The following is a 20,464-nucleotide window of genomic DNA, read 5'->3' on the forward strand; positions in this document are numbered from 1 at the left end:
GGGGGGGGGAGGGGTAACCAATAAAATTGCACACCTGAAAGGTATAGCTTGAGTAAGAAATATAAAAACAACAATAAAAAATACACCTAAGCCTGACCAGGCAGTGGCGCAGTGGATAGAGCCTTGGACTGGGATGCGGGAGACCCAGGTTCAGGACCCTGAGGTTGCAGGCTCGAGCAAGGGGTTATTCGGTCTGCTGAAGGCCCTTGGTCAAGGCACATATGAGAAAGCAATCAATGAACAACGGGAGTGCCACAAGGAAGAACTGATGCCTCTCATCTCTCTCCCTTCTTCTCTGTCTTTCCCTATCTGTCCTTCTGTTTGACTCTGTCACACACACACACACACACACACACACACACACACACACACACACACAAAATACACCTAAGAGCTTTACTTCATCCCACTGGAAAATATAAATAAAAATGAACAAAAACTAAAGGGAACAACTCTAACGAGGACACAGTGTGTTCGCATGGCCCTTCCTATTTCCTGCCTGACAGATTAAGATCTCTAAGCCTTCTGAGTGGATGCTTCTATTTTTACCTCACCTCTTGCCTTAACTATGCTTCTATGTAAAAACTTTAAGTTTTAGGGAAATATTTAAAGATTTTTTTGGGGGGGAAAAATGTTCCCAAATGTTGCCAGGTATAACTCACCTTGTTTTCCACATCCCTTGTGTATATAACCGTTAGTGTGAGGACTCTATTTCTCCTCACACTCTTCAGTGTCATGTGACACTTTGAATGCAGCTCCTCAAGGTGAAAAGAGAGGTATGGATGGGATGAGACCAGAGGGTGGGAGGAGTCAATGCAAGGGAAGAAGGGAGGAGAAAAGTGTGACCCTGATAGTAGGGTATGACTCAAATATGACCAACTCCTTGAATGAGCTACAATCAGTTAAAAGGTGTGCATGTTTTTTTGTGATGGGGGGTACAGTTAAACAGGAAAATGAGGAGGAAGGTGGCAAACAGACTGTGACAAAAACTTAAGATAGGTATTTTATTTGTTTCCGTGATAAGGGGCATCAGGAAGGATGGAAGACAGCCTTCAGTGGATGGACTGACCAAAAGGGAGAAACAGTTCCCCAGGGTCACAGTGAGGTGTGGCTTAGCACTGGTAGTGACACGGTCATTGTGAGGTGTGGCTTAGCACTGGCAGTGACAGCTGTGTGTTCACACAAGGCTCCCCAGCCTAGGGGACAGCAGGGCAGACCCCAGAGCAGAAAGAACTCCTGAAAAGAAGGCTCTCTGTGTTCTTTGGTTCTCTACCCACACAATAGAGCAGGGGTCCCCAGACTACGGCCCGCGGGCCGAATGCGGCCCCCTGAGGCCATTTATCCAGCCCCCGCCGCACTTCTGGAAGGCGCACCTCTTTCATTGGTGGTCAGTGAGAGCATAGTTCCCATTGAAATACTGGTCAGTTTGTTGATTTAAATTTTCTTGTTCTTTATTTTAAATATTGTATTTATTTCAGTTTTGTCTTTTTACTTTAAAATAAGATATGTGCAGTGTGCACAGGGATTTGTTCATAGTTTTTTTTATAGTCAGGCCCTCCAACGGTCTGAGGCACAGTGAACTGGCCCCCTGTGAAAAAAGTTTGGGGACCCCTGCAATAGAGTAATGTGTGGGGCAATACCTGGCCTCTACTGTTGAAGACGGAGACTGTGTTTCTTTCCTTTGGGCAAATGGAGGTTCTCATTCAGCAGCTGATTAAGTCAGAAACCCACTCGCACACACTCATCTGCAAGGTCTACTGTGAGGCTAGAATATACAATCTCTCTGATCCAGGAACCCAAGTCCAAAAAGGCCTCCTGAAAGCCATCCGAAATAGCTCAATGTACCCTGCTCTCCATTTTCCTGGTCCATCTGCCAGAACTTGAGCTTGCTCTGGGGTCGGGCTTACAGTTGGGGCAGCCTCTGCTGCAAAGGCCACCTGATCCTTCTGTCCCAGAGCCCAGCACTGGCACGACAGCCTCTGTGTCCTGGGGCAGCTTCTTACACTGCAGAAACTGATTGACTGCCATTAGTTCGATTTTCTACCCAACTCCACTTAGCTGTGGATATCATGAGCAGGGTCACTTAGCCCAAACGTGGGCCCTGCTAGGGCCTTCAGCGGTGCAGGCACCCCCAAACATGTCCACCGAAGTGAAAAGAGGGCATTAACAATAGAAGGTCCATACTGTTTTCTCTTCGTAAGAAATATCTGATCTCCAAGGGGAAAGGAATGGACGGTTGTAAGGCACCACCCCAAGCGCCAAGATGGTTAGCTTGTATCATATATTATAGAATTCAGGGTTTCACTTAAAACACAACTTAGGCTTCTTATAAATATATAACTTTATATATTATATATATATTTACAATATATACAGCAAACAAATGTTCTGTAATATAATACTAATGGTAGTCTTGAAAACAGATGTTTTCAAAAAAAGAGCTGGGTACTTATCCAATGTGGTTCCTGGTTCCTCCAGAACCCACATTCTGGACAATGCCATGCCCGGCCCAGACTTCTGCAGGAGTGAAGGGGAGGAGACGAGCGCTGGCACGGGGCTCTACATGCCCGGCCCAGACTTCTGCAGGAGTGAAGGGGAGGAGACGAGCGCTGGCACGGGGCTCTACATGCCCGGCCCAGACTTCCGCAGGAGTGAAGGGGAAGAGACGAGCGCTGGCGCGTGGCTCTAATGCCCTTGCCCTTCCCAAGCAGCCTGGTCTTCCATGGGCACCAGCTCCTGTAGCCCCGTGTGCACCACTCAAACGGGCAAGCCCTGAGGCCTGGGCATGATGTGTGGTCACAGAAGTCCTGTGGAAAGTATAAGCATGCTTCTAATCACCACCTCTAAGGCAGCATTTCCATATTCTGGAAGATTCTGTCATGGAGCTAAGATTGGTCTCAAAGCAGATGCTTTAGGTATTTTCACTTTACAAGTAAAACAATCTACACATCCAGGTGCTGAATAAATTAAAAGTTAGTCACAAAGGGCCATTTCTTCCTGGTGCTTTGGAATCTGGACGCCACTGGTCACCACACTACTCATCTTCCAAAAGTTTCTTCACACTCAACCAGTTCATCTATCGTGCGCAGCAAATCTGCAAAGGAGGGTCTTCCCTCTGGTTTCTGCAAATAAAAATCAAAAAGAAGCTGTAGGTTACAGATTGCCTCCCAAAAAGGGTTTCTCAAACCCAGATGACGGCGCACTAGAGCAAGGCACTCATTCTTCGACACTGGAACATGCAGGTGCCTCTGCTTTCCACCATACTGCCTTTGTGTCCCCATTCAAGAACCTGATAGGGCTCCTTATTGTCTGCAAAACCAAGTCCTGCTGGTTTGCAGTGCTCTCTATAGCCTGACCATCCCCCACCTCCTTGTACCCAATTTCATTTCCCAGAAAAATGTTCACACGGGCTCTCTGCTCAATCAAACCAATGTTTACCCTCCTGTACACATACCAAGTTCATTACCTCCTCCTTGCCTTTGCTCATGCTGTCCTGTCTCCCCCTAGCACCACTTTCTGGCCAGAAGATCTCTGCCCATCCCAGTCAATGCTCTTGCTTAAAGCAAGTGACTGAGAGTATTGGATTTGGAGGCAGACAGGACTCTGGGTCTTTGCGGTAAAGTAGCCTTGGGCAGGTATCGGTTTCAGGAGTCTGGGTATTTTCATCCACAGAGTGACCACAGAAAAAGTAACTGCACCTCAAAGGGCGATTTTGAGAACTAAATCTAAAGCATTTAGTATAGTGCCTAGCACATAACACATGTGAGCTAATTAGCTTTAATTACTATTATTATAATCTTTCAAAAGTCATTTTGGTGTTCAATCTCTTCTATAAGGTGACATTTCAATATGGTGTGGGGGGGGGAAGAAAGCTTCCTGGAAAAAGTGAGGTTTAGAGAAATAAATCCTGTCTGGTAAAAGAGTAATATACTTCAATCATATAAGACGCCCACAGAAAAAAGAGCCACTTTCCCACACTTATTCCCTGAGTCCCTAACTCAGGCACCTGTGGCAGGGTCCCTATTTGGTAGTGAGGCAGCCTGAATTCATTATCTTAATTATCAGCATTTCCCACTTCTTCTCATTCTTCTTCCCATTATTCAGAACTGGATTGACAGTTGGCTTCCTTCCGAGAGTTAGAAATCATGTACATGCACCACTCACTAAGCTATAAGACTGTATATTATAAATCTACCAATCCTAGATCCACAAATGTTTTACAGAATAAAAAAAAAGCCCAAAAAAATTCTATACCTCCTGCCAACATCTCAGCATCACCTCGTACACATATTTGGACGACAATTTTGGCCGGTAGAGTCGGTGGCCATGAGTAACCATGGTTACCACTTCATAGTTGGTGTTCTTCTCAAAGGGCATTCTGCCTTCAGTGAATACTTCCCACATTAAAACACCTAGAAAAGGGTAAGAATTACCAAATGGTGTATCCACTTCCTCTTCAGAGCAGAGTGGAGGAAAAATGGGCCAGGAGTCTTACCAAATGACCAGACATCTGATTTGCTGCTAAAGCGGCTATAATTAAACACCTCAGGTGGACACCACTTCACAGGAAACTTGGCACCGGAAGAGCTTGTGTACTGATCATCCAGAACATACCTAGAGTAAGACACATCATAGGTTTACACCTCTGAGTTACGATCTGCATTTTCTACATGTTCTTTGATTTTTTTTTCCCCCTTAGAATCAAAAACACAGTTGACTAAATCCAACAAGCATCCGGTTGAAGCAAAATGTTTGCCTTGGTGGCCACACCTGGTAATTTCCATCTCAGCCACATTCAAGCATTTGAAATGGATATGGTAACATTAGTATCTGTACTTTCATTTATGTGTGTGTGTGTGTGTGCGCGTGTGTGTGTTTTTTCCTAAGGCAATAGAGGCAGAATACAATAAAATAGTTTGTAACCATTCTTGTAAGCAATCTTGTCACAAAGTTTTACCCCAAGGCCCCACATGTAAAACATCTGAAGCAAAGCTGTGCTAAAGGAAGTGGTGAAAAGCGTTTGGAGACACACGTGCTCTTAGCCCCCACAAGTCCACAGAGCGCAATTTAAAACTACAGCAAAAGGAAAAAGCAAATTGCAAAATGCCATATGTAAATGGTGGAGTATATATTTCTAAACCATGACATTGCTCCTATGCGCACAGACACACGCATGCACACTCAAACAGTATTACATTGTTTTCCTATGGGAGCATACTTCTATTCCTCTGGAAGAACACACACAAACTGGTAACACTGGCGATGTCTTGGGAGAATCCTTGACTGGAGTGGTTCCTACGGGAACTGCAGCCCTTTCTGTAATGTGTTCAATAGGTATTTACAAGAGGAATGTGTTTCTGTATTATATGAATATATAAAGTTAATTTCTAAAAGCTCTTCGAGAAAATATTCAAATAGTCACACAGACCTTTTTGGCTGCAAAGATGGTGATGATGCCCTGATTGTCAATCAGTGGAGTCTGAATTTATAATGTGTGTTTTAGAGGGGCTGATAAAAACGCACAGAGTTTTGGAAAGCCAAACATAAGAAAATCAAACAAGTAAAATGGAAGGGCTGCCTGTCAGATACAGAACATCTTTCTATAACGCAAAGAGCACCAAGTAATTAACGCCCTGACTGTCAGCAGTTCTGGTCCCATTTCTGACAGTAACACAGCTCTCTCACCTCCCTGGTTCCGAGTTTCCTTAGGGGCTAACCTTGACCTGCATGCCCTGGTCCTTGTTCCCTTCATTACTGCTCTTTGTGCTGGGCACGCGCCAGCCACCCTGGCTCTTTCTGTTCCTCGAGCAGGCCAGGCCCATCCCAGATTCAAACGTTTAAACTTGCTGTTTCTTTTACCAAGAGTATTTGTTATTTTCAGGTTTTCACCAAACTGGCTACTTTCTATCTTTTTGGTTTCGTCCAAATATTCCAGTCTCAAGGAGGCCTTCCGGAGTACCCGATCTAAAATAGCCACATCACCCCTTCCCCACACCACCACTCAGTACTCAGTACCCACCTCACCCCCAATCCCACAGTATATCTCTCACAGGGGCCAGCACACTTTTTCTGCAAAGGGCCAGATAATGAGTGTTTTAGATTTTGCAGGCCAGTCTCTGTCATGACCACTCAGCTCTGCCTTATGGTGTGAAAGCAGTCACCGCCAACACAGAAGCACGTGAGTGAGGCTGTGACCCACTAACACTTTATTTATGGACACTGACCCTTGAATCTCAGACAACTATCATAAGTTGTATTCTTTTAATTAGTTTTCCAACCACTTAATAATGTGAAGATTGTTAGTTCGCAGGCCATACAGAAGTCATGGTGAGTCAGATTTGACCCAGAAGACAGTTCATGGATGCTCGCTGTGCAACATCCTCTCTGTGTTTTCTCATCTTTGTGTGTCTGGGTCCTGTGTTTTACCCTCCTCTAGAATATAAACTGCATGTGGGCAGGGACTCATATGTCTTACTCTCTGCTATGGTTCAGTCTAACACTAGAACATAGTAGGCACCTCATTTCGTATAGTTGGAGGTATGGATGAATGAACAGACAGAAGGAAAGAAGGACAAACTAAAGAAGGACATACTCAAATCACAGAATTTAAGCAAACAAAAACACTACAGATTTGGGTATTCTAAGAGCTCTATCCCCAAATAAATTTCTGTGAAAAAATTCTAGAATCTAATCCACACCAGAAAGAAAAGAAAGTACAGGCTATACCACCACCTGGTGGGGAGAATTATTAACAATAATTAAAGCTACTTATACTTGTCTATTTTAATGAATTTGTTTGTCACAGAACAGTTAGCTGATGAGATTGCATTTCTGTTTCAATAGTGCAGTACTTATTAGGTGTTCCCATGCTTATTCATTCCAGGAGCTAATGTGGATATCACATAATGAAGCATTAAGCAACCATAATCTCTCAACAATTTGTCTACCTGAGAAAAAGCCAAAGCTAACTAACTGTAATGGATACATTCAGCAAAGAAATCTATCTTTCAAAAATATAAATCATTTATTTTATTACCTTATTTCAAAAACAATAAGAAGTAGAGAAATCATTTAGTTTCTCTATAAAAAAAATGGATACTACTAATATTTTGCTAATGGAACAAAACATGTGGTCCAAAACAGCCCTTCCACAGGCTTCTGAGCAAGAAGGTAACACAGTTAAACTGCAAAGAAAATGTCAAGCTTTCTATATTTTCAAGGGAAACTGCACAACCTCATATTAATGTAACCCAAAATTGATAGGAAATGTTGACTGGTGCTCAGACTTACCTGGCCATTCCGAAATCAGAAACTTTCACAACTCCTGCCTCATTCACTAGACAATTTCTGGCAGCCTGGGAAACAACATTAAAATGGTGTATGTATTAGTTATAAAGTTCTACCCTAAAGTAAAAAAGTGTAAGTTCTATTTATATCAAGTTTAGTATGGTCCAGTCAACATCCGCAGAAGGTAGAAATGTCTCTTCAAAAATTGTTTGTAGAGAGGCAGCAAGATGGCGATGGAGTAGGCAGACGTACCAACTTCCACCTCCCAGAACCAAAGTGGATTACAACTTAATTTTAAGAACAGTCACCTAGAAAAACCAACTTTGGACTAAACTAAGAGGACTCTTTAACCAAGGATCACTGAAGAAGCCACACCGAGACTGGTAGGAAAAGCAGAAACGCCAGAGAGCTGCCCAGCTCCCGGGAGCGAGCAGCAGCCTGGAGGGACTCGTGTGGCTGGAAGGGAGTTTAGCAGAGAGGGGAGGGTCCTGGGCCCCAGGAACAAAGCCCTAGTCTGCAGCCTCAGAGGCTAGAAGAGGCTTACGGACAGTATTTGGCTGTGAAACAAGTCAGGATACTGTTTCTGAGAAATAGACAGATTTCTAAGAACCAGGATTTGTCTTAAAAGGACCACGCAGAAAACCTCTTTCACACCACTCACCCGGGGTTCTGGGGGACAGAGAGAGAGGAGAGGACCAGAGTAGCAGGAAGAGAGTGTAATCTAGGAGGCACAAGGAAAAACACTTTGAGGAACAGCCATCCTAACCCCTGGGCTGAGTCAATCCCCAAATCTAAAGTGAATATTTTTCCTGAAACCAGCAATATCAACAAAAGGAAGCAGGTCACCAGCCAAACAGAAGCTCTCCTGCTACAGTCAGAGCAAAGAATCACTTAGAAGCAGGGAGCCATCAGAGAAACAGTATTGAGTGCTAAGGTCTGAGCTGCATCACCACCCCCACACTGCTGAGTGCTTGCTGGAGGGCGGGTGGCAGTGCAATGCAGGAGTACAGTCCCGTCGGTTGGGGTGGAAGCTGGGGCCACCCACAACTGAGGCCCAGGAGCAAGCGCAGTCCAGCCTATGGGGGGTGGAAGCCAGGGTTGGCCGCAACTGAGGCCCTGGTATGAGTGCAGTCCCGCCCTGCAGGTGTGGAGGCCAGGGGTCAGCCAGGGCTGTGGAAGGAGTGCACAAAAGTGGTCCAACCCACAGCTGCAGGCTGGGCATGCAAGAGCAGTCCCGCCTGCAGGGGCAAGGCAAAAGCTGGGGAACCGGCTGAGACTTGTGGCTGGGCGGAGGAGTGCCGCCCTGCCCGCGGGGCTGAGGCTTGTGGCCCCGGCCCATGAGTGCAGTCCCTCCTGCAGGGGTGGGGCAGAGGCCAGGGGCCTGGTCAAGGCTTGCAGCCTGGACCCAGGAACGCAGTCCAGCCTGCAGGGGCAGGGCAAAGGCTGGGGGTCAGCCAGGGTTTGCAGTCCAAATGCATGAATGCAGTCCCACCCACGGGGGCTGAGGACCAGCCAGGAATTGCAGCTCAGGCACATGAGCACAGTCCCACCTTCAGAGTCAGTGCAGAGGCCAGGCTAGCCAAGATTTGCAGCCCAGGCATGTGAATGCAGCCCCGCCCAAGGAGGCAAGGTGGAAGCCACAGTGGTAGCAGGCCAGCTCCAGCAACACCTGTGCCTGAATGCCCAGTGTGACAGCAGACAGCATGGAGGGCCTGCAGATAAACCACACCTAGGAAACAGAGGCCACACCCATTGGACTCCTATGGCCACACACTTCTTATACACAGACAAAATGGGAAGGCAGAGAAATGCAACCCAAATGAATCAACAAGAGAAATCCCCAGAGAAATATCTGAATGAGAGGAAATAACCAAATTACCAGATGCAGAGTTTAAAATAATGATGTTAGGGTGCTCAAAGATCTTACAGCAACAATGGATGGACATAAGCACTTAAATAAAGAGATAGCAAGTATAAAAAAGGACATTGAAATAATAAAAAAAGAATCAGTCAGAAATGACAAATACAGTATCAGAAATGAAGACCACACTAGAAGGAATTAAAAGCAGGATGGATGAAGCTGAGGATCAAATCAGTGAGTTAGAGGACAAGATAAACAAAAGCACAGAAGCAGAGCAGCAAAAAAGAAAAGAGGCTAAAAAGTCTGAGGAAACTCTCAGAGAAACTCTGTGACAACATGAAGAGAAATAACATCCACATCATAGGGGTTCCTAAAGGAGAAGAAAAAGATCAAGAGATAGAGAATCTGATTGAAGAAATCATAGCTAAAAACTTCCCTAAATTGATGAAGAAAAATGTCACACAAGTTAAAGAAGCACATAGAGTTCCATTAAGGATGAACTCAAAGAGGCTAACACCAAAACACATCATAATTAAAATACAAAAATTAAGAGATAAAGAAAAAATAAAGCTATAAGAGAAAAGCAGTTTATTACGTACAGAGGACCCCCATAAGGATGACATCTGACTTCTCAAGAAAAACATTAGAGGCCATAAGGGAATGGCAAGAAATATTCAAAATAATGCAAAACAAGGGCCTACAACTAAGACTTCTCTATCCAGCAAGGCTATCATTTAAAATTGAAGGAGAAATAAAAAGCTTCCCAGACAAAAAACAAACAAAAAACTCAAGGAATTCATTACAACTAAACCAATGCTACAAGAAATGTTAAGGGGTCTGCTGTAAACAGAACAAGGGGGGAGGTCTAATAAGAGGAATGTAGATTTAAAGAATAAAATATCAATAAACACCTACATATCAATAATAACCTTAAATGTAAATGGATTAAATGTTCCAATCAAAAGACAGAGTAGCTTCGGATAGAAAAACAGGACCTGTACATATGCTGTCTACAAGAGACACACTTAAAAACAAAAGATACACATAGACTGAAAGTAAAGAGATGGAAAAAAATATTTCATGCAAATGGAAATGAACAAAAAGCTGGGGTAGCAATACTTATATCAGACAAAATAGACTTTAAAACAAAGGCTATAGTAAGGGATAAAGAAAATCACTATATAATGATAAAGGGAGCAATCCAACAGGAAGATATAACCATTATAAATAACTATGCACCTAATATAGGAGCACTAAATATATAAAGCAGATTTTGATGGGCATAAATGGCAATATCAAAAACAATACCATAATAGTAGGGATTTTAATAACCCACTACCATCACTGGATAGATCCTCAAGAAAGAAAATTAACAAAGAAACAGCAGACTTAAAGGACACACTAGATCACTTAGATTTAATAGATATCTTCAGAACCTTTCACCCTAAAGCAGCAGAATATACATTCTTTTCAAGTGCTCATGGTACATTCTCTAAGATAGACCACATGCTAGGACACAAAATGCATCTCAACAAATTTAAGAAGATTGAAATCATATCAAGCATCTTCTCTGATCACAATGGCATGAAACTAGAAATCAACTACAATAGAAAAACTGAAAAACACTCAAACACTTGGAAACTAAACAGCATGTTATTAAATAATGAATGGGTTAACAATGAGATCAAGGAAGAAATAAAAAATTTCCTTGAAACAAATAAAAATGAATATAAAACAACTCAAAATTTATGGAACACAGCAAAAGCAGTCCTGAAAGAGAAGTTCATAGCACTACAGGCATACTTTAAGAAGCTAGAAAAAGCTCAAATAAACAATTTAACCCTGCATCTAAAAGAACTAGAAAAAGAACAGCAAGTAAAACCCAGAGGAAGTAGAAGGAAGGAAATAATAAAGATCAGAGTGGAAATAAATGACATAGAGGCTAAAGAAACAATACAGAGGATCAATGAAACCAGGAAGTGGTTCTTTGAAAAGGTAATCAAGATCGATGAACCTTTAACCAGAATCACCAAGAGAAAGAGAGGACTCAAATAAATAAAATTAGAAATGAGAGAGGAGAAGTAACAACTGACACAGCAGAAATACAAAATGTAAAAAAAATACTATGAAGAATCATATGCCATAAAATTAGACAACCTAGGTGAAATGGACAAATTCCTCGAAACATATAATCTTTCAAAAATCAATATAGAAGAATCAGAAAACCTAAACAGACTGATTTCATCAAATGAGATTGAAACTGTTATCAAAAAACTCCCAACAAACAAAAGCCCTGGGCCAGATGGCTTCACAGGAGAATTTTATCAAATATTCAATGAAGAACTAACTCTTATCCTTCTCAAGCTATTTCAAAAAATTCAAGAGGAGGGAAGACCTTCAAACTCCTTTTATGAGGCAAGCATAATACTGATTCCCAAACCAGGCAAAGACACTACAAAGAAAGAAAACTATAGACCAATATCCCTGATGAACTTAGATGCTAAAATTCTCAACAACTATTAGCAAACCAGATCCAGCAATACATGAAAAAAATCATACATCATGATCAAGTGGGATTTATTCTAGGGAGACAAGGCTGGTACAAAATCCGCAAATCAATCAATGTGATTCAACACATAAACAAAAGAAAGGATAAAAATCACATGATAATATCAATAGATGTAGAAAAAGCATTTGATAAAATCCAGCACCTGTTTATTATCAAAACTCTCAGCAAAGTGGGGATACAGGGATCATACCTCAACATGATAAAGTCCATCTATGACAAACCCAAAGCCAACATCATAATCAATGGGCAAAAATTAAAAGAAATCCCCTTAAGATCAAGAACAAAGCAGGGGTGTCCCCTTTCACCACTCTTATTCAACATAGTTCTGGAAGTCCTAGCCAGAGCAATCAGACAAGAAGAAGAGATAAAAGGCATATGAATTGGAAAAGAAGAAGTAAAACTATCATTATTTGCTGATGATATAATACTGCACATAGAAAACCCTAAAGTCTCAGTCAAAAAACTACTGGACCTGATAAATGAATTCAGCAAGGTAGCAGGATATAAAATTAATATTCAGAAATCAGTGGCATTTTTATACACCAACAATTAACTGTCTGAATGAGAAATTAAGAAAACAATCCCCTTCACTATTGCAGCAAAAAAAAAAAAAAAGTACCCAGAAGAAAATTTAACCAAAGAGGTTAAAGACTTGTACTCAGAAAATTATAAAACATTGTTAAAGGAAATCAAAGAAGATACAAACAAGTAGAAGCATATACCGTGTTTATTGATAGAAAGAATAAACATCATTAAAATGTCTATATTACCCAAAACAATCTATAAATTAAATGTAGTTCTTTTAAATACCAATGACATAATTCAAAGATATAGAACACATATTCCAAAAATTTATATGGAATCAAAAAAGAACACGAATAGTCTCAGGAATTCTAAAAAAGAACAATAAAGTGGGAAGTATCACACTTCCTGATATCAAGTGATACTACAAGGCCATTTTATTCAAAACAGCTTGGTACTGGCATAAGAACAGGCATATAGATCAATGGAACAGAACAGAAAACCCAGAAATAAACCCTCACGTATATGGACAATTGATATTTGACAAAGGAGGTAAGAGCATACAATGGAGTAAAGACAGTCTCTTTAACAAATGGTGTTGGGAAAATTGGACAGGTACTTGCAAAAAAATGAAACTGGTTAACCAACTTACATGATTCACAAAAATAAACTCAAAATGGATAAAAGACTTAAAAGTAAGTCGTGAAACCATAAACATCTGGGGAAAAAACACAGGCAGTAAACTCTCCGATATCTCTCATAGCAATATTTTTGCTGATTTATCTCCACGGGCAAGTGAAATAAAGGACAGGATGAACAAATGGGACTATATCAAACTAAAAAGCTTTTGCACAGCTAAAGACAATATGAACAGAATAAAAAGACAACCCACACAATGGGAGAATATATTCACCAATACATCTGATAAGGGGTTAATAACCAAAATTTATAAAGAACTTGTAAAACTCAACACCAGGAAGGTAAACAATCCAATCAAAAAATGGGCAAAAAAAAATGAATAGACACTTCTCCAAAAAGGACAAACAGATGACCAATAGGCAGATGAAAAAATGTTCAACATCACTAATCATTAGAGAAATGCAATTAAAACCACAGTAAGAGTCCTGGCTGGATGGCTCACTTGGCTGGAGCATTGTCTTGCAATGCAGAGGTGACTGGTTCAGTCCTTGGCTGGGGCACATACAGAAACAGATTAATGCTTCTGTCTCCCCCTTACTCCCTTCCTCTCTGTATTCAATAAAAATAAAAAATTAAAAAAAAACAAACCACAGTAAGATACCACCTCACACCTGTCAGAATGGTGCTCATCAACAATACATAGTAAGTGCCGGAGAGGATACAAAGAAAAGGGAACCCTCCTGCACTGCTGGTGGGAATGCAGACTGGTGCAGCCACTGTGGAAAACAGTATGGAGATTTCTCAAAAAATTAAAAATGGAACTGCCTTTTGACTCAGCTATCCCACTTTTAGGAATATATCCTATGAATACCAAATCACTGATTCAAAAGAAGAAATGCACCCCCATGTTTATTGCAGTATTGTTTACAATAGCCAAGATCTGGAAACAGCCCAAGTGTCCATCAGTGGATGACTGGATTAAAAAACAGTGGTACATATACACAATGAAATACTACGTGGCCGTGAGGAAGAAGGAAATCTTAGCTTTCAAGACGACTTAGATGGACCTGGAAACTATCATGCTAAGTGAAATAAGCCAGGCAGAGAAAGAAAAATATCATATGACCCCACTCATTTGAGGAATCCAATGAACAATGTGAACTGAGCAATGGAGGCAGGATCAAAGGGACCAGAGGGAAAGCAGTCAGAGGGAAAGTAGAAGAGAAGATGGGATCAGAGTAGAGAAAGAGATTAGTGAAATTATATATACATAACACAGCTTTATAGAGAACAGGACAGCAAATCCTGGAGGGAAGGGAGGAAGGCATTGGGGGGAAGGGGGCATGGGGGTCGAGGGGAATAGGGGGTGGGGGGAGAAAAAGAATTGTTTGTAGACTGATACCAATGTTGAACCCTGAACAACACAGGTTTGAACTGCATGGGTCCATTTACACATTCATTTTCTTTAATAAATTCATACAGTACTATAAATGTATTTTATCTTTCTTGTGATTTTCTTAATAACATTTTCTTTTTACTAGTTTACTGTAAGAATACAGTATATAATATCTGTAACATAAAATATGTGTTAACTGACTCTCTATGTTATCGGTCAGGCCAATAATAGACTATTAATAGTTAAGATTTTAGGGAGTTAAAAATTATGCACAGATTTTTCAACTGTGTAGGGGTTGGATCCCTAACCCCAATGTTGTTCAAGGATCAATCATATAACAAGAGTAAACTAGGCTCTTCTGCCTCTTCTGCCTCACTACAGAATGGGAAAAGATATTTGCAAACGAAGTATCTGATAAAGGGTTAAATCATAAAACATGTAAGAAACTCATACAACTCAACAGCAAAAAAAAAAGAAAAAATAAAAAAAAGAATTTAAACTTGAAATTTGTTAAGAGAATAAGTGTAAACATTCTTAAAATACACACCAAGAAGTAACTATATAGGAAAGTGAGTAGACCTTCAAATATGTAAAAACTAAATAACATACTTCTCAACAACCAGTGGGTCAAAAAAACCCAAAAAACTATCAAGAAGGAAATAAAACAATTATCTCAAGACAAATGAAGATAAAAATAAACATATCAAATTATGTGTAATGAAACAAAAATAGTCCTGAGAGGAAAGATTTGTGCAATAAGCACATACATTAAAAAATTAGAAAGATCTGGTCCTGGCCAGTTGGCTCAGCAGTAGAGCGTCAGCCTGGCGTGCAGGGGACCCGGGTTCGATTCCCGGCCAGGGCACATAGGAGAAGCGCCCATTTGCTTCTCCACTCCCCCCCTCCTTCCTCTCTGTCTCTCTCTTCCCCTCCCGCAGCCAAGGCTCCATTGGAGCAAAGATGGCCCGGGCGCTGGGGATGGCTCCTTGGCCTCTGCCCCAGGCGCTAGAGTGGCTCTGGTCGTGGCAGAGCGACGCCCCAGAGGGGCAGAGCATAGCCCCCTGGTGGGCAGAGCCTCGCCCTTGGTGGGCGTGCCAGGTGGATCCCGGTTGGGTGCATGCGGGAGTCTGACTGTCTCTCCCCGTTTCCAGCTTCAGAAAAATACAAAAAAAAAAAAAAAAAAAAAAATAGAAAGATCTAAAATAAACAACCTAAGTCTACACTTCAAGGAACTAGAAAAAGAGGAACAAATTATACCCAGTTAGCAGAAGGAAGAAAATAACAAAAATCAGAGCATAAATACATGAAATAGAGACCAGAAAAACAATAGAAGAGATCAACAAAATTTAAAAGCTGCTTCTTTGAAAAGATAAAAAAATTGACAAACCTTTAGCTAAGAAAAAAGAAGATAAATAAATAAAATTAGACATGAAAGAGGAAACAATTCAACGGATAACACAGAAATTATAAAAGACTACTATGAACAATTAAATGCCAACAAATTATATAAACTAGAAGAAATGGATACATTTCTAGAAAGACACAACCTACCAAGAACGAATCAGGAAGAAATCTGAACAGGTCAATAACGAGTCACAAGATCAAGTAAGTGACTTGTGGTGGCACAGCGGATGGAACATTGACCTGGAATGAAGAGGTCAGCAGTTTGAAACCCCAGGCTTGCTCAGTCAAGGCACATCCAGGAAGCAACTGCTACGAGTTGATGCTTTCCACTCCTCCTGCCTTTCTCTCTCTCTATTCTCTATCTAAATCAATAAATAAAATATTTAAACAAACAAACAACAACAACAAAAAACTTCAAATAGAAACTCCGGGTCCAGATGGCTTCACTGTTGAATTCTACCAAACATTGAAAGAATTAATACCAATCCCCCTCAAACTCTTCCAAACTACTGAGGATGAGGGAACACTTCCAAATTCATTCTTAAGCAGTATGACCTTGATACGAAAACCAGGTGAGGATATCACAAGAAAACCATAAACCAACATTCCTGATGAATACAGATGCAAAAATTCTCAACAAAATATTAGTAGACCAAATCCAAGAACACGTGAAGAGGATTATATACCATGACCAAGTGGGACTTATCCCTGGGATGCAAGGATGGTTTAGTATATGCAGATTAACAAGTCTAATTCATCACATCAATAAAAGATAAAAATCACTTAATCATCTCAATAGGCATAGAAAAAGTATTTCACAAAATACAACATCCTTTCATGATAAAAACCCTTAACAGATTGATTATAAAAGGAACACACTAACATAATAAAGGCCATATATGATAAACCTGCTGCTAACATTACAATTAATAAAGAAGAATTAAAAAGGTTTCCTCTGAGATCAGGTACAAGACAAGGCTGCCCACCCTCACCACTCCTATTCAATATAGTATCAGAAGTCCTAGCTAGAGCAATTAGGCAAGACAAAGAAATAAAAGGCACCAAAATTAGGAAAGAAGAAGTAAAACTGTCAATATTTACTGACAATATGCTCTTACATATAAAAAATCTGAGAGTCATTCAAAAACCTGTTGAAATTAATCAGTAAAGTGTCAGGTTACAAATACAATTCATAGAAATCAGTGGCATTCCTTTACACTAATGACAAAGCATTAGAAAAGGAAATGAAAACTATCCATTCATAATAGCATCCAAACAATGAAATACTTAAGTACAAATTTAACCAAGGAAGTGGAAGATCTCTGTACAACAAAAATTACAAGATTTTGCTGAAAGAAATCAAATAAGACACAAACAAGTGGAAAGACATCCCATATACATGGATCGGGAAAAAATATATTGTTGAAATAGCCATACCACTCAAAGCCATCTATAAAGTCAACACAATCCTTATCAAAATACCAAGGCATTCCTCACAGAGCTTCTGCATGGCAAAAGAAATAGTCACCAAAATAAAATGGCAGCCTGCATAATGAGGAAAAAAAAATTGCAAACCATATATTGGATAAGGGGTTAATATCCAAAATATATAAAGAACTAACACAACTTAACAAAAACAACAAACCAGTTTAAAAATGGGCAGAAAAACTAAATAGATATTTTTCCAAAGACATCAAAATGGCCAACAGGAACATCAAATATGCTTAACATCAGGGAAATGCAGATCTAAACTACAATGAGATATCTCTTCCCACTATTAGAATGGCGATCGTCAAAAAGACAAGAGGCAACAGGTACCAGCAAGGATGTAGTGAAATGGAAACCCTTCCGCATGAAAATTAATGGAAATTTAATTAGTCCAACCAACCACTATGGAAAACAATATGGAGGTTCCTCAAGAAAATTAAAAGTAGATCTACCATATGATCTAGCAATTCCACTTCTGGATATATACCCAGAGGAAATGAAAACAGGATTTTGATGAGATACATGAACACCCATGTTTACCACAGCATTATTTACAATAGCCAAGATATAGAAACAACCCAATTGCTCATCAATGGATGAGTAGATAAAAAGGATGTGGTATATATACACAACGAATATTATTCAGATTATTCAGCCATGAGAAAGAATGATAACCTGCTATTTGTGACAATATGAATGGACCTTTAGAATATAAGTCAGAGAAGGACAAGTACTGTGTGATATCGCTTACAAGTGGAATCTTTAAAAAAAAATCAAAACTGTAAGAACAAAACAGAGAATAAAATTGTGGTTACAGGAGATCAGAGACTGATGTTCTACTAACGTGCTGAAAATAGACACATTTGGTAAGAATAAGCAGAGAAGAAAAAGGGAGAGAAAAGAACAGGGCAGAAGAGTAAGGAAAAATTAAGAAGTGTTTCTATCACAATAATTTAGAACCAGTAATAGAAGATTCACATTTTCTGGTATTTTCAAAAATTAACATTGGGTTCCCTTCTCTTCCTAGTGATTTGAGAGAGAAAATAAACTAAATATTTCTGTTATATAGATAGTTTCTACTCATCGTGTGGAAGGTGAAAAAGAGCTTAGAGTTTAGTTTAAAAATGACTCAAGCTTAACTTCCTCATTTATCACCATGCACAAGTCATTTCAAGTCTCTAAAGCTAATTTTCTTACCGATAAAATAATGGTCAGAAACATTGTCATGACTCGCTATTTCATGAGATTCTTGTGGAGATGAAAGCATCTATGCATGGTAACTTGCTGGGAAATATTTCCTGTGTAATTATGTATTACTTATACAGTTGCCTATGTAATTATGTATTGTATGTATTATATTTTGAAAAGATCTTTCTGTTAAAATTGTGGCCCAAGCTAATCTACCAAGTTTAAAAATAATAGTGAAATATTATTGAGAACAAACATTGGGTGTTATCACATCATTGCTCATTTGCTGACCCAGTGTTACAAAGGAATTTGGCCAGTGAATGGGAATCCAGGCGGTTCATAATTTACCAGATCTCTGTGGATGAAGCTGTTTTTCTCCAAGTACTCCATCCCTTCACATATATCTTGACACATGCTCAGCAGTACATCTCTGCTAAAATGGCCTTGTCTCTGTCGGAGGAAATTCAGAAGGCAGCCCCTCTCCATGAACTCGGTGACAATGTATATTGGTTTCTGTTGGGTGCATACACCATAGAGCTGTACTAACTTCGGGTGTGTCAGTTTCCTGGGAGGGAAGTCATGCACACACACACAGTTACTATAAGAAAAAAAAACCCATCCGGGCTAATGCTGGTGAGGGGCCACTTTTTAACACTAAAAGGGGAACCTGAAAGAACATAATAACTTACATCATCACTTTAGCTTCTTCTATAAAATCTTCTTCACACATGGCGCCTTCACGAATAGCCTTGATGGCTACTTTGTACTGAGCTCGCCACTTGCCAAGCCGCACCACTCCAAACAGCCCACTCCCCAGTTCCCTCATAAAGGTCAGCTCTGAAGGGTTGATCTCCCATTTTTCTGTGAGATACAGGGAAAGTGAGAAAATTTAATATGGAGAACACAGCACAAATCAATGGGAATCAAAGAATTATAACCAATGTCAATCTCATGGTTATAGGATAATACAATGACTAGTAAAACACGGCAAACTTGCAACCTGCATCTAAATCTGCAAATAGTGGCTTTCCGCCCTCCAGGAAGGATGTGTCCCTTTCTAAGCTGTCACAACACAAGCAAAGTGAACCAAAGGAGGCCAATAATAACAGAGCTTGAAAGTTAAAGGTGCTTGTAAAAAATTCCTCCTATACTACTCTTTCCTCTCAAAATTTGTTGTTGTTGTTTTGTTCTGTTTCCAATTCCAGCAAGTTAGAAATAATTTAATATGCTGTTTAAAAAGGTTTTGCCAGAAGCAACAAAGACAATCAGGTTGAATGCCTTCTGTAGAACTGCCACCCTTACTTTTCTGTGAGTACCCAGCAATGACAGTGAGAACCAGGACAGGCTTTCATTCATGTTAACTCTAACATGGACAATGCCTATTTCTCCCTGACAGAGTTTTCTGTTGAATTATGAATATAAGAAAAACAGAAAACCTAGGTTAACTACAGCTATAAGTATAGTCATCTAAAAACCATACTACAAAACTTATAAAAACAGTCTCACTATGGGGAGTTCTCCACATCTACTTTGACCCTGTGATAATGGATTCTTTTCGGGGAAAACTCGCCAACACAACTACAGAGTGAGTTACCGTAGCTGAAACCCGCAGTGGTTGGTGCCTTCTTCTCCTTTGCACTAACTGGGTACCGTAGCCTTGTGACAAGTCCTGGAAATCAAAGGAAGCAGTGCAGTCAAATGCATTCTTTTTTCTTTTCTTTCTTTTTATGTGTGTGTGTGTGTGTGTGTGTGTGTGTGTGTGTGTGATAGAGACAGAGACAGACAGGAAGGGAGAGAGATGAGAAGCATCAACTCATAGTTGTGGCACGTTAGTTGGTCACTGATTTCCTCTCATATGTGCCTTGACCAGGGGTGGGGCAGTGTTCCAGCCAAGCCGGTGACTCCATGCTTAAGCCAGCAACCTTGGGCTCAAGCTGGTAACCTCTGGGCTCAGGCCAGTGACCTTTGGCCTCACGCCAGCGACTGTGGGGTCAGGTCATGTTCTATGATCCTATGCTCAAGCCAACGACCCTGAGCTCAAGTCAACGACCTCAGGGTTCAAACCTGGGTCCTAAGCATCCCAGGTTGACACTCTATCCCAGGGGTCCCC

The 20,464-nt window shown here is 40.5% G+C and overlaps 1 protein-coding gene and 1 long non-coding RNA gene across 6 annotated transcripts in view; one reads left to right on the plus strand and one right to left on the minus strand.

Annotated features, from left to right (window-relative positions):
• Nucleotides 1–5,263, plus strand: part of LOC136405239 (uncharacterized) — a 77,015-nt gene extending 71,752 nt beyond the window's left edge. The window contains exon 4 of the long non-coding RNA XR_010751485.1: nucleotides 4,700–5,263. This is a non-coding gene — a long non-coding RNA (uncharacterized lncRNA). The remainder of the gene's footprint in view (nucleotides 1–4,699) is intronic.
• Nucleotides 2,318–20,464, minus strand: part of TEC (tec protein tyrosine kinase) — a 139,018-nt gene continuing 120,871 nt past the window's right edge. For all 5 annotated transcript variants that reach the window (XM_066384405.1, XM_066384404.1, XM_066384406.1 and 2 more), the window contains 7 exons: nucleotides 19,949–20,023; nucleotides 19,044–19,215; nucleotides 18,703–18,919; nucleotides 7,291–7,355; nucleotides 4,496–4,614; nucleotides 4,255–4,412; nucleotides 2,318–3,122 (listed from right to left, as the gene is read on the minus strand). In XM_066384405.1, coding sequence (XP_066240502.1) covers nucleotides 3,039–3,122; nucleotides 4,255–4,412; nucleotides 4,496–4,614; nucleotides 7,291–7,355; nucleotides 18,703–18,919; nucleotides 19,044–19,215; nucleotides 19,949–20,023 — 890 coding nt within the window. In that variant the 3' untranslated portion in view covers nucleotides 2,318–3,038. The remainder of the gene's footprint in view (nucleotides 3,123–4,254; nucleotides 4,413–4,495; nucleotides 4,615–7,290; nucleotides 7,356–18,702; nucleotides 18,920–19,043; nucleotides 19,216–19,948; nucleotides 20,024–20,464) is intronic.

This window comes from Saccopteryx leptura, chromosome 5 (assembly GCF_036850995.1).
Source record: "Saccopteryx leptura isolate mSacLep1 chromosome 5, mSacLep1_pri_phased_curated, whole genome shotgun sequence".
In the NCBI taxonomy this organism is placed as follows: Eukaryota; Metazoa; Chordata; class Mammalia; order Chiroptera; family Emballonuridae; genus Saccopteryx; species Saccopteryx leptura.